The 14,171-nt window shown below is 50.9% G+C and overlaps 1 protein-coding gene across 3 annotated transcripts in view; it reads left to right on the top strand.

The window, feature by feature from the left end:
• MMEL1 (membrane metalloendopeptidase like 1) overlaps positions 1-14,171 on the top strand; it is a 1,408,056-nt gene that overhangs the window by 1,215,574 nt on the left and 178,311 nt on the right. For all 3 annotated transcript variants that reach the window (XM_069610215.1, XM_069610216.1, XM_069610217.1), the window contains exon 15: positions 13,216-13,299. In XM_069610215.1, the coding sequence (XP_069466316.1) occupies positions 13,216-13,299 (84 nt within the window). The remainder of the gene's footprint in view (positions 1-13,215; positions 13,300-14,171) is intronic.

Raw genomic sequence — 14,171 nt, 5'->3', positions numbered from 1 at the left:
AGGTTTTGGAGACCTCAGGTTAATTTTATCCGTCGTTGTCAGGCTAACAGTGGCCAGGTGGACAAAGCCTAATTCACCAACAATTTCCCAGAAATCTGCAAGGCTTCGTTTATAGAAAAGCTGATTTATAATGGCCATGGGTGCACCCAAACCTTTAAAGTATTTGGTGGAAATGGAAAGCATGTTCGGTAAGAATGTAAACTAGGGAAAGAAGGGAAGAAGGAAAGAGGAAAGAGTGGATCTGCACTATTCTTTGGTAGACTCTATGAAAGTTTGAAATCACTGTGTAGTTGTAGAGTGAGTTGGACGGGTGGGGTTAGAGAGAGAGAGTGGGGTAGGGTGGGTGCGGGTACATAGAGTGGGGTTAAAGTGGGTGGGGTTACAGAGAGTGGGGGTTAGGGGTAGAAGGAGTGGGGTATGGTGGGTGGCTAGAGAGAGTGGGGTAGGGTATGAGGGTGAGTGAGGGTAGAGAGAGTGGGGGTTGGGTGTGTGGGGGTAGAAAGGTTGAAACTAGGGTGGGTGGATGGGGTAGGGATAGTGGAGGTATTGGTAGAGAGAGTGCAGGTAGAGTGTGTGGGTGGAGGGTAGAGAGAGCATGGGGTATGGTGGGTGAGGGTAGAGAGATTAGGGGTAGAGTGAGTGACAGGGGAAGAGAAAGTGGGGGTCAGGTGGGTGGATGGTGGTGTGGAGAGAATGGGGATTTGATGGGGAGAATGGGGTTAAGGTGGGTGGGTATCTTGGGGTAGGGAGAATGGTAGTAGGGTGGGTGGATGGTAGTAGAAATGGTCTGGGTAGGGAGGGTGCTTTGGAGTTGTCAGAGTGGTGGTAGGGTGGGTGGTGTTTGAGAGAGTAAGGATAGAGTGAGTGGGGTACAGAAAGTGTAGGAAGGGTGGGTGAGTGGGGGTAGAGTGAATGAGGTAGGGTGGGTGGGGGTAGAGAGTGTGGTGTATGGTAGGGTGGGGCGGGTGGGTTTAAAGAGTGCTGGTGTGGGCTGGGTGGTGCTAAGAGAGAATTAAGGTAGGGTGGATGGGTGGGGGTAGATAAGGTATGGCTTCGGTGGCTGGGTGGTGTTAGACTGGGTGGGGTAGAGTGGGTGGGTGAGGGTAAAGAGAGTGGGGATTGGGTGGATGGGGGTAGAGAGAATGGGAGTAGTGGGGGTAGGGTGAGTGGGTTTAGAGAGTGGGGGTAGGGTGAGTGCCTACTCACCCTACCCCCACTCTCTAAACCCACTCACCCTACCCCCACTACTCCCATAGGGTGGGTAGGTGTAGACAGAGTGGGGTTAGGGTAGGGTAGGTCGGTGTGGGTAGATAGAGTGGGGTAGGGTAGATGGGTGGGGATAGAGATGGTGGGGGTAGGATGGGTGGTTGTAGACAATTTGGGGTAGGGCAGGTGGGAGTATAGAGAGTGGGGATTGGGCGGGTAGGGGTAGAGAGGGTGAGGACAGGGAGGGTGGGGTTAGATAGAGTGGAAGTAGGGTTGGTGGGGGTAAAGAGAGTGGATGTAAGGGAGGGTGGGCAGGGATAGAGAGAGTGGAGGTGGGGTGGGTCGGTAGGGATAGAGAGAGTGGAGGTGGGGTGGGTGGGTAGGGATAGAGAGAGTGGAGGTAGAGTGGGTAGACAGAGTGGGGGTAGAGTGCGTGGGGGTAGATAGAATGGGGGTAATTGGGATTAGAGAGAGTGGCGGTTTGGGATAGAAGAAATGGGGGTATGCTGGAGGGTAGATAGAAAGAGTGGGGCAGGGTGGGTGAGTGGAGATAGAGAGAGCATGGGGTATGGTGGGTGTCGGTATGTGGGGGTAGAGAGAGTGGGGGTAGGGTGGGTGGATTGTGGTATAGAGAATGTGGGATTTGGTGCAGAGAGTGGGGGTAGGGTGGATGGGTGGATGGGTGGCTGGGGGTAGAGAGAATGGGAGTAGGGTGGGTGGGTGTAGAAAGGTTGTGGATAGGGTGGGTGGGTAAGGGTAGAGTGGGGGTAGCGTGGGTAGGGTCCAAGAGAGTGGGGGTAGAGTGAGTGGGGGTGAGATAGTGGGGGTAGGTTGGGTGGGTGGAGCATAGAGAATGGGAGTATTGGTATAAAGGTAGTGGACAGGGTGGGTGGGTAGGAGTAGATAGAGTGTGGGTAGGGTGGGTGGGGTCAAAGAGAGTGGGGGTAGGGTGGGTGGGTAAGTGGGGGTAGAGTGAGTTGGTGTACAGTAGGGTGGGTGTTGGTAGAGAGAGTGGAGGTAGAATAGGGTGGGAGAGCTGGGTTAAAGAGAGTGGGGTGGGGTGGGTGGATGTAGAGAGAGTGGCGGTTGGGCATCTGAAATGGGGTAGTGAGTGTGGAGTTAGGGTGGGTTAGAGAGGGCAGGGTAGGGTTAGAGAGTTGGATAAAGAAAGTGGGGATAGGGTGGGTGGGTGTTAGGTAATAGTCTGGGTGGAGGTAGGGTGGGTGTGTGTTGGTTAGAGAGAGAGTGGGGATTGGGTGGGTGGGGTATGGTGGGTGGGGGTAGAGAGAGCAGGGGTTGGGTGGGTGTGTGTTGGTAGAGAGAGAGTGGGGATTGGGTGGGTAGGGTATGGTGGGTGGGGGTAGAGAGAGCAGGGGTAGGGTGGGTGTGTGTTGGTAGAGAGAGAGTGGGGATTGGGTGGGTGGGGAATGGTGGGTGGGGGTAGAGAGAGCAGGGGAAGGGTGGGTGTGGTGTGGTAGAGAATATGTGTAGGGTGGGTGGTGGTAGAGAGGGTGGGATTAGGGTGGGTTTTTGGGGGAAGACAGGATGGGATTAGTGTGGGTTGGGATAGAGAGAGTGGAGTTTGGGTGGGTGAGGGTGGGGATTGGGTAGATGGGGGAAGAGAGGGAGGAGGTAGGTTGAGAGTGTGGGATACGGTGGGTAGGGGTGGGTGAGTGGGGTAAGAGAGAATGGAGGTAGGGTGGATGGGTGAGAATAGAAAAGGTATGGATTGGGTGGGTGGGTCGTGCTAGTTAGGGTGGGGGTAGAGTTAGTAGGTGGGGTAGAGGGAGTGGGGATTGGGAGGGTGGGAGTTGAGCAAGTGGGGGTAGGGTGAGTGGATTTAGAGAGAGTGGGGCTAGGGTAGGGTAGGTTGGTGTGGGTAGAGATTGTGGGGCTAGAGTAGGTGGGTGTGGGGTGAGAAAGTGGTGATAGGGTGAGTGAGAGTAGAGAGAATGGGGAGGGAGGGAGTAGATGTCGAGAGAGTGGTGGTTGGGCTAGTGGATGGGGTAGAGAGAGTGGGGCTAGGGTGGGTGGGGTTAGAGAGACTGGATGTAGGGTGGGTGGGGGTAAAGCGAGTGGAGGTGGGGTGGGTGGGCAGGGCTAGAGAGAGTGGAGATGGGGTGGGTGGGCAGGGCTAGAGAGAGTGGAGGTAGAGTGAGTAGGTTTGGGTAGAGAGAGTAGGGGGTAGGGTAGGTGGGGGTAGATAGGGTGGGGGTAATTGGTAGTGAGAGTGGGGGTTAGGGGTAGAAGGAGTTGGGATATGGTGGGCAGATGGAATAGAGTGGGGTAGGGTTGGTGGGGAATAGAGAGTGTGGGAGTTGGGTGGGTGGGGTAGAAAGGGTGGGACTAGGGAAGGTGGGTCAGGGTAGAGAGAGTGGAGGTATTGCTAGAAAGAGTGGAGGTAGAGTGGGTGGGTGGGTGGGTAGGAATAGAGAGAGCATGGGGTATGGTTGGTGTGGGTATGAGAGGGTGGAGACAGTGGGGGTAGGGTGGTTGGATGGTGGTATAGAGAGAGTGGGATTTGGTGGGGAGAGTGGGGTAGTGCAGGAGGGCGGCTGGGGGTAGAGAGAATGGGAGATGGGTGGGTGGAGTAGAAAGGTTGTGTGTAGGGAGGGTTTTTAGGGGTAGAGAGAGTGGGTGAAGTGTGGGTGGGTTCATGAGAGTTGGTGTCTGGTAGGATGGATGTTGGTAGAGAGAGTGTAGTTAGAATAGGATGTGCAGTGGGGTTAAATAGAGTTCGGGTGGGTTGGTTGAATGTAGAGACGGTGGTGGTTGGACATCTGTATGGGGTAGTGAGAGTAGGCTTAGAGAGTTGGGTAGAGAAAGTGGGCATAGGGTGAATGGGCGGATGGTAATAATCCGGGTGGAGGTATGGTGGGTGTGTGTTTGTACAGTGGGGATTGGGTGGGTGGGGGTATGGTGGGTTGGGGTGGAGAGATCAGGGGAAGGTGGGTGGGTGCGGTAAAGGACATGTGTAGGGTAGGTGGTGGTTGAGAGGGTGGGATTAGGGTGGGTCTTTGGGGAAGACAGGGTCATATTAGTGTGGGTCGGGGTAGAGAGAGTGGAGTTTGGGTAGTTGGGGATGCATAGGGTGGGGTTTGGGTGGATAGGGGAAGAGAGGGATGAGGTAGGTTGAGAGTGTGGAATAGGGTGGGTATGGGTGGATGAGTGGGGTAAGAGAGAATGGAGGTAGGGTGGATGGGTGCGTGTAGAGAAGGTATGAGTTGGGTGTGTGTTTCGCTGCTAGACAGGTTGGGGGTAGAGTTGGTGGATAGGGTAGAGAGAGTGGTGATTGGGTGGGGTAGAGCGAGTGGGGGTAGCGGGGTAGGGTGAGTGAGATTAGAGAGAGGGTGGGGCTAGGGTAGGTTGGTGTAGGTAGAGAAAGTAGGGGTAGGGTGAGTGTTGGTAGATAGAATGGCGAGGGAGTGGGTGGATGTAGAGAGAGTGGTGGGGTAGAGAGAGTGGAGCTAAGGTGGATGGTGTAGAGAGAGTGGGGTAAAGTGGGTGGGTAGAGGTAGAGAGTGTGTGGTAGGGTGGGGGGGTAGAGAGGACGGGATTAGGGAGGGTGGTTGGTAGTAAACAGGGTGAGGTTCAGTTGGTGTGGGGAGAGAGAATGGGATTATTGGGGTAGAGAAGGTGTGGGGGGTGGGATGGATTCTGGTAGACAGGGTGAGGGTCGGATGGGTAGGGGTAGAGAGAATGGAGATTGGATGGGTGAGGGTAGAGAGGGTGGGGATTGGGTGGGTGGTGTTAGAGAGAGTGGGGGGTAGGGTGGATGTTTGGGTAGAGAGAGTGGGTCCAGGTTGGGAAGGGTTAGAGAGAGTTGGGGCAGGTGGGTGGGTTAGAATAGAGAATGAGGGTAGGACAGGTGGGTGGGGGTAAAGAGGGTGGGGATAGGGTGGGTGAGTGGTGATAGGCGGTGGGATTAGGGTGAGTGAGTGAGGGCAGAAAGAGTGAGGAGTGGGTGGGTGAGGGTAGAGAGGGTTGGGATTAGATGGGTGGAAGTAGAGGAGGTGGTAGGATGAGAGGGTGGGAGTAGAGTGGGTAAGGGTGGTGAGTGGGTGGTGTTTGAGAAAGTGTGGGTGGATGATGGTAGTTGGTTGGGAGCAAATAAATATGAAGAACAACGCAGCCTCAGGATGACTTATCAAAGCCCAACCAGCACACGTAACAGGGTGTGGGCTGAGAGAGTGGAATGGGTGGGCGTAGAGAGAGTGGGGACGAGGGTAAAGGGAGATGGCCTGTGGTGGGTGGGTGTTTATAGAAAGGAAACCTCAGGAGGTCCAAAAAAAGATCTGCTGTCAAACAGAACCCAAAAATAGCCAAATTGTCCACGAACAATTGCCCAAAATAGTCCAATGTGAAATCACTGCGCAGCTGGGATATGGAAGCCCAGCACCGACTTGCTTTTTACAAAGCTCCGACTGAAGCAAATATTGTTAGGGAACTTCTCATAGGGTAGTATTGTGGAGGAGCTTGGAAAAAGAGATTGTATTTATTTGGAAGTTTCATGCCATGGCATTGCCTGTTGCTATGCCAACCAGATATTCCCTATTTAGATCCCCATTCCCTCTCACTCTCTTCTCTAACAATGGTTTCTGCAATTTTGTTCTGCAAGCGCCACAAGAATTTGCCAAAACCAAAAGCAGGAAGTAAGAGTTGAAAAAGATATTTTTTTAATTATTATAACATGAGACCTACATGATACCTAATGCAAACAGACACATATTTAAATAGGTAAAGGGTCTGCAACTCGTGGCTCTTCAGATGTTTTGAACTATATCTCCCTTCTCGAGCTCTTCACTCATCCGCCTCTAACTCCCTCAGGGTCAGTCGCTTCTCCAAGCAGCGAGTTGGTGGTAGATCTCTTTCTTCTGCTGGGGCCTCCCTCTGGAACAGCCTCCCTGCCTCTCCGAAACTTGAGGTGAACCATCTCCGGTTCCAGAAGCACCTCAAGACCTTCCTCCTTGCTTCTGCTTTCTCTACTCCTCTCCCCTGCTGATCTCCAGACTGAAACTGCACTGGTTACCTGGCTACCCTCTGATCTCATGACCTGGTCCCCTCCCCACCAGTTGCACACCTGCACTGCCCCCCTGGCAACCCTTGCACTCGGGAACTGTTTCTGTATCCCTACAGCCCCCTTCCAGCACTCCACACTGATGTCTGCACTTACCCTTTCACTTGCCACCGGCGGGCCACACTTCTTATTTATTGTTTTGATTTATTTTATTGTTTCTTTTATTTATTGTCTTTTATTTATTTTATTGTTATCCTATGTACTGCACTGCCCCCTTCCCCTTTCCCCCGCACTTTCCTCTTCCCACCCTCCCCTGCACTTGCGCAATCTCAATGTCACCTGGCCTAGTAAGATCGTTGTCTCTGTCTTCCCTCTGTTCCCCATCCCATGCCTCGGCGCGCCTTGAAATACTTGTGTATAGGCGCGTTATAAATGCCACATCACCTCATATCATGATCCCGCCTCATTGACTATGCTGTAAAAGTATAATGGGAGTTGTAGACCAAAACATCTGTAGAGACAAAGGTTGCTAACTCCTGGAAAAAGTACTATGGCAATTGCAGAACAGTGCTTTTCGCCAAATGTGAGGTTGGGAGGTTTTACACCAAGATCTGCTAAACTATGTAAATCAAACTATTTATGTATGCACATTAAAGCAGGCCCTGCTGCATGTAATCATGGCGAATGTCAGGGCATTGCTTAATGTGGTATGACCCCACTTTTTTAAAGTGTTTTTCATCACCAGCTCTCTAAGGGAGTCAGATATTGTTTCCACTGTACTATTCAAAATGTGATCGTTCCCACCATTTTTCTATAATCTAAGATCTGGAGTAGGCAACCGACAGCCTTCCCGATATTGTGGCCTGCAATTCCTATCAGCCATAGCCAGCAGAGTCAAGGGTGAGGGATCGTGGAAGTTGTAGGCAAAAATATATGGAAAGCTGCTGGTTGCCTTTCCCAGATATATAACATTATAAACTGTGGTATGATGGTGAACAGCCTATCTTCCATCATTCAGTGTCCACAAAAGGTAGGGGTCAAAGAATGCATGACAATTTCCGGAGCCAATTACAAATGACCTATTCCTTTGTTCCAATAATTAGAGCTTCAAAACAAAGCTTCCAGCATGAGAAGGCCCAGTGCAACCTCTGACTCCTAGGAGCAAGCCTGTTCTATTGAGTTAGCTCACTGGGCTGAGTGCCACTTTGAGGGTTATCCGGAACACAGGTTCAAAACCTAGCAGGGTTGACTTAGCCTGTCGACTTCTGAAAGGTGATGCAACATATTACTACTTTATTCTAACATCCATAGGCAATGAAGGTAACTCATGGTAGGAAGAAGTTGAAAAAGGATATCCTGGTCTCCAACCCAGGCCTCCCTATCGCTGACACCTATACCAGTGCCTCCTCCAAGGAAACTCTCACCGACATCCTCTTTGTCGTTCCCTCGCCAGACCTATGGACCCTACATATGGTCTCTGTGCTCTCTCCTTTTTCTTCTTCTTCCATTAATGGTGGCACCCGGTGGGATGCCCTCCTGGCCTCCTTCCTTTCCTCTAAGGTATTCAAATGGGATCATCCTGGTCCAAGGCCCTCAGGCCAACCTTCACCTCTTTGATAGACGCTTCCTGTGCCTCATCAATTTCCTTTCTTCTCCTGCTGTCCCCTCTCCCCCCTCCACGGCCTCCTCGCCTCCCCCTGCTGCCTCCTCCTTGGCTACCTTGCCCTCTCATTCCCTCTCTGCCCCCCCTCGGTTTCCTTCCACACCTCTGCAGGGCATACCTCTGATCTGTACCCCTCCCCGGAAGTCCTTCAAGGATGGCAACCTTCTCCACATTGCCATTCTTAACTCTCGCTCAGCTGTCAAACACTCTTCCGACATCTGCCACCTTCTGGAAAAACTTGACCTCGATGTCCTCAGACTCACCGAGACATGGTTCACAGCCAGCTCTGTCACAAGCTTTACACGCTCCTCCCTAATGGCTACAAGATCCTCTCCATGCCCAGGTCCAACTGCTCCAGAGGGGGTGCAGCCCTGATCTTGCCCAAGTGGATTCCTGCCTCTGTCATTCCTACACAGGCCTACTCCTCTTTTGAATGCCTTGTCTGCAGGCTATCTCTCTCTCCTAGCCACTCCCTTACTGTGGCTACTATCTATCGGCCACCTGGTCAGATTTCCTCCTTCCTCTCTGAGTGGGCGGACCACTCCTCCTCACTCCTGGCCTCGACCACTCAACTCCTCCTGCTTGGTGACTTCAACATCCACCTGGATGCTTCCTGTCCTCCCTCTGGACTCTTTCGCGACCTCTGCGACTCTCTCTCACCCACTATTCTCCCCTCTGGCCCGACTCACTCTGCAGGGCACACTCTGGATGTTCTGATCTCCTCTGACCTTCCCCTTTCTGTCCCTCTCACCACTCCTCTCTCCTGGAGTGATCACTTTCTCCTTTCCTCCAATCTCACCCTCTCTACCCCACAGGCCAAACCACTTCCATCACTGCCACCCACCTTCTTGATCATCCGACCTATGAAGCACGTATCAGTTGAGGCTTTCGCACCACTTTTTCACCCCACCCCATCCCCCTTTGGCTGACACAGCCCTCTCCATGCATCACTCTGCTATATCTGATACTCTTGATATCCTTGCCCCTGTCATGAGGATCCGCCTGAAGCCCAGAGCAAAGTGCGACTCCTGGTGCGACTCAGACCTCATCACCCTTAAACACAAGTGCAGGATGGGCGAGAAGAAATGGTATGCTTCTTGTACATCCTCTGACAAACTGGCCCGCCGCCTGCTCCAAAGGCAATACCGGGTCTCTGTCCTCACCAAGAAGAGAGCTCATATCCAAGCCCACGTCTCAGCGGCATCTAACAACTTGGCTGAACTCTTAAAAATCTGCAAGGAACTGGCCAATCCTGCCTCAGTCTCTACCACTCCTCTCCCTTCCCAGGCCCTCTGCACGGCACTGGCTTCTCACTTCATCTCTAAAACTCAGGACATCCTGTCCCCACTCCCCTCCTCTCCCTTCCCTCCCTATACTCCCTGCTCTTCCTCTGGCCCTTCTCCAGTCACCTCTTCTCCCTCCTTCACTGCCTTTCCCTTGTTCTCCGCAGACAAGGTTTCTAGACAAGTCCGATCTATGAAAGTCTCCTAAAGGCAGGTTCACCCCTGTTCCTCCAAAACCATCAAGGACCACATTGACACCCTTGCTCTTGCCCTGGCTGACTTCTGCAACCACTCCTTCGCCACTGGAGTTTTCCCATCTCCCCTGAAGCACTCCCTTGTGCACCCTCTTCTTAAGAGACTCTCTGCTGATCCCTCCTGCCCGGCTAACTATCGCCCAATCTCCATCACTCCCTTCCTGGGCAAGCTCCTGAAGAAACTGGCCATCTCCCAGCTTAATCTCCACACTGAATCTGTTGTCTGTCTTCATGAACATCAGTTTGGCTTCAGAACTGCCAGAAGCACGGAAACTGCACTCCTGAACATCCGTGAAGACCTGCTCTCCAACCTTGACTCTAACACCCCCTGTCTCCTCATCTTGCTTGATCTCTCTTCTGCCTTTGACACTGTCAAGCATGCCATCCTGCTAAATTGTCTCTGTGATAACCTAGGTATCACCGGTCAGGCCGTGGCGTGGCTGACTTCCTTTCTCTCTGACCGACCCTCCTAGGTCCAAATTCGGTCCTTCCTCTCTGCAATCTTCTTCTCTACCTGTGGTGTCCCCCAAGGTCTAACCTCTCTCCCTGGCTGTCAACCAATACCTGTCACTCCTTGCCCACCGCATTGCCGCTCTCTGCCCCAACTTTCACTGCTATGCAGATGACACTCAGCTCATTTTCAGGCTACCTTCAGTCACCTTTTCTCCGTCCCTCATCTCTGACTGTGTGTCTGCTATCCAGGAGTGGTGTGCTGCTAATGACCTCTGCCTTAATGCCAGTAAGACTGAGATTCTCCTCATCGCCACAGCCACTCCCTCCTTTCCTGTAGCTCTCTGGCCGGCCTATCTTGGCCCTCTTCCTGCTCCCACCTGCAAGGCTAAAAAACTCAGGGTCATCTTCGACTCCACCCTCTCTTTCTCTCCTCACATCTCTGACGTCTCTAAGAAGTCACACTACCAGCTGCACCTGCTCAGAGGTATTCTTCCTTTCCGCTCCTTCCCCCAGAAGCTCACTGTCTCTAGAGCACTGGTTCTCTCTAGGTTGGACTATTGAAACAGCCTCTTTCTAAATCTGCCTGCTTCTACTCTACGCCCTCTGCAACTCATCCAGAACAGGACTGTGAGATTTGTCATTGGCCTCGAACCCAGGGATCATATCTCTCCAGGACTGAAATCTCTCCCCTGGCTCCCGGTGTCTGCGAGAATTAAGTTGAAAAAACCCTCTGCATGCCCACGAGGCCTTCTGCGGCCTCAATACCTTCAACTCTCTTCCTAAATATCTTCCCTCTTGACCTCTTCACTCATCCGCCTCCAACTCCCTCAGGGTCAGTCGGTTCTCCAAGCAACGAGTTGGTTGTATATCTCTCTCTTCGGCTGGGGCCTCCCTCTGGAACAGCCTCCCTGCCTCCCTGAAACTTGAGGAGAACCATCTTCGGTTCCGGAAACATCTTAAAACCTTCCTCTTTGCTTCAGATTTCTCTCCCCTTCTCCACTGCTGAAGACCTGGCTGATACTGAAACTGAGGAATGAATAAGGGGAAATGACAATAGTGGGGTGCACTCAACTTGCTTGTAGTGTAAATTGTCCCATGCTGCAAATACTCCACAGGAGGTACCCCCTAGTTCCTCCAACAGTTATAAACATGGAAGTGGTAGGTGGGTAGTACTACTGCGCAAAGGTCACTACGTTCTAATTTTGGTTTTCACTTATGGTTTGCTTTTTGACTTGTTTCTTGTCACGCGTTAATTGTGTTATGTTTGTGTTTTTTTCTTTGACATTACTTTTTCATTTACTATTGTAACAGCCTTGAGGACGACCCTTCGGTCGAAACACGTGTCGGCTGCGAACACAATAAAAATCTCCATTCACAGATCTGGATGGTTGTTTTTCGAACACTGAAAGATATTGTGACTTGAAAATTAGAACGTAGTGACCTTTGCGCAGTAGTGCTACACACCTACCACTTCCATGATACTGAGACTGCACTGGTCACCTGGCCACCCATCTGATCTCGGGCCCAAGCCCTGCTAGTTGCACGCCTGCACTGCCTCCCTGGCAACCCCTGCACCCGGGGACTGTTTTCTGTATCCCTACAGTCCCCCCACCAGCACTTATGTCTGCACTCACCCTGCACTTGCCATCAGCTGGCCGTTCTTTTCTTTATCTTGTTATTTTATTATCCAATGTACTGCACTTTCCCCTCCCCACCTCGCACTTTTCTTCTTTCCCCCTTCCCTTGCACTTGCGTGATCTGAAAGACACCTGGCCTAGTAAGATTGTTGTCTGTCTTCCCTGTGTCCCCCCTCCCTTGCCTCAACGGGCCTTGAAACACACGTGTATAGGCACTTAATAAATGCCATGTCATATCATATCATGGGAGTTAAGCGTTCACTTCAGAGAGCTTCAGGCCGCCTTCACTAACAGGTTTGAACCAAACCCTGCAGGACTGACTTAGGACTTTCATCCTTCATTGATTCATACATATAGTGTCATTAAATTGGGCAGTAGCAATAAAAAACCTCTACTAATTATAATAATATCTGGTCTTCGTATGGCTCCCCATGTCAGATTCCTTCAGTTTGTGATCTATGTAAGGAAAAGGCCACTTAGCACCCCCGGGTGAAGCTCTGTGGTGTTAAAAGCTATCATTTCGTAGGGTGCTACCAGCCCTGTCCTTCCCTGAACATGGTGGTGATAGCGATATTATTATCCAATTATCAATATATCACTTTAGAAGGACTATGGCCTACCTCTGCCTTTTAGGGGTTTGTACCTGTAAATAGAGTCGGAACACAGATGTCTGGGGTGAACACTTAACTTGCAGCGATGTTTTTCCAGTTTATTACATTTGTGAACGCAGTCCTCCATTGAAAACCACTCAGAATGTTGTCAACGTGGGTTGAATCCATTAGTGTAAGCCCAAGTTGCCTCCACCGCCCCTGGGGGTCAGCTCACGTGATGCTGGTCTTTTCTGGCAGCACAGCTCTACCTTGGCCTCTCACTGCACCCTGCCCTGTTAAGTGGCAGAGCCGTAGCCAGGATTGTCTAACAAGTGGGACCTGAAGCTAATTTAGTTGGGCCCACTTCAGTGACATTAACATCTGTAAATGTCCACAGAGCACTGCTGAGCGGGCATTTACAGATGTTGAGTGGGCCTTGCCCGCTCAGGCCCTACCCTGTCTAGGCGTTGATCAGTGAGACGCCGCTCCTCTCAGGAGCACCGTGCTGCATGCACATGACGGGCTATTCCTCTTTGCTGTCCAGTCGGCTTACACCTCAAACCCTCTGACTGAATGTTCAGGTACTAATATCATTAAGTCTCATGACATGGGGGCCTACACGACTGATAATGGCCCTGAGCCCTCATGTCGACCCAAGTGAAGGCCTGCACCTCGAGCTGATGGGGCGTGACCAGCCATGTATTCCCCCGCCACGGGGCTGAAGACCATGTGTGTAATTTTAGGGGGAGACACGGGTGTTTGTCGTCCCCCCCAACGTTTGTGGCACACCATTTCGTCCCTCTCATTTGGTAGGGGCCCCTTTCATTTGGATGTCATGTGCCCCTAACATTTTCAGCAAAGTTACTCCACCACTGAAGGCAATTTTATTGGCGCACTTTGGCTTGGGAGGACTCTGGCATAAAGAGCTATATTGCTATCATTATTATGCTGTAATTCCGTTTGTGCGCTGCAGACATAGAGATTATCAGCACAACAGATGGGGCACGGTTTGTATTTCTTGTGCTTCAGTACTGCTTAGTACTTGCAGGTGACGATCCTGGAGACACATTTGCTAACAGAAGAAGCGTCTGCTTTGCATCCATCTCCCACAGGCAATGGCAATCAAGGAGCAAATTGGATACCCCGATTACATTTTGGAGGACCAGAATGAAAAGCTGGACCAGGAATCCGCTAACGTGAGTACGCTTTAAAGCAAGATTTTGGTAGCATGTGCTTTCAATTTTCTCCTTCCTTAAACACTTAAACTATGTTTCCCCTTGAGTGAAGTTACTGCTCAGGAATGGTTTGATTGACAGCACGGGAAGGGAAATTAAGACCTAAATGTTTCCGCTAGCAGATCTCATTCTTTGCATGAGCCCTCTGTATGAGAGCGTCATGGCGATGTCTGTTAAATACATGAGTCACATCATTGGCCAGGGGATGAGAATATGTTTTTCAATCCTAGATATATATTTCTCTCAGGCTGTCTGGGCACCATCTGCTCCTTAAAGGCCCCCGCTTTTAAAAACAGAGCCACAAGTGGCGACTGAGACTACAATTAAGAGATTGTTGACAGAGCTATTTATCCACCCACCCAAACTGTGAAACTGCTGAATTGAGTATATATGGGCCATGTTTACAAACAATTTGCTGTTATGGTGAGTTTGGAGAAAAATAAAAATGAGCACTGAACCCAGTGTGCATTATGTATTTAGTGATTCGAGCATACAACCCTCCTAGCATATGCATATGTGTCAAATATAAAAAAGTGCTTTGTTTTTATGCAAAACAGCCAGGAACCATCAATGGTGCTATTTGTCACCTTCCCTTTTCTCATACGGGTATTTGGAAATAGTACAATATGAGTGCACCAGACTGTCCATATTGGAATGATAATGGATCTAAAAATAATTGAAATGGTTATTATAGGTAATCCAAATGGGTGTTCAAGGCTTTAATAGTATGTTGTGTTCAGTGAGACAAGTATAATGGCCTTATAACTAAAATATTCACTGAAACATGTACTGTGAGTGCCTCCCCACAAAGTGATGATTTACTTCATGGTAGG

Source organism: Ambystoma mexicanum, chromosome 8, assembly GCF_040938575.1.
Source record: "Ambystoma mexicanum isolate Mex_15411 chromosome 8, UKY_AmexF1_1, whole genome shotgun sequence".
NCBI lineage: Eukaryota > Metazoa > Chordata > Amphibia > Caudata > Ambystomatidae > Ambystoma > Ambystoma mexicanum.
The sequence above is the reverse complement of the archived record's forward strand: the minus strand, read 5'-3'. Positions and strand labels throughout refer to the sequence as shown.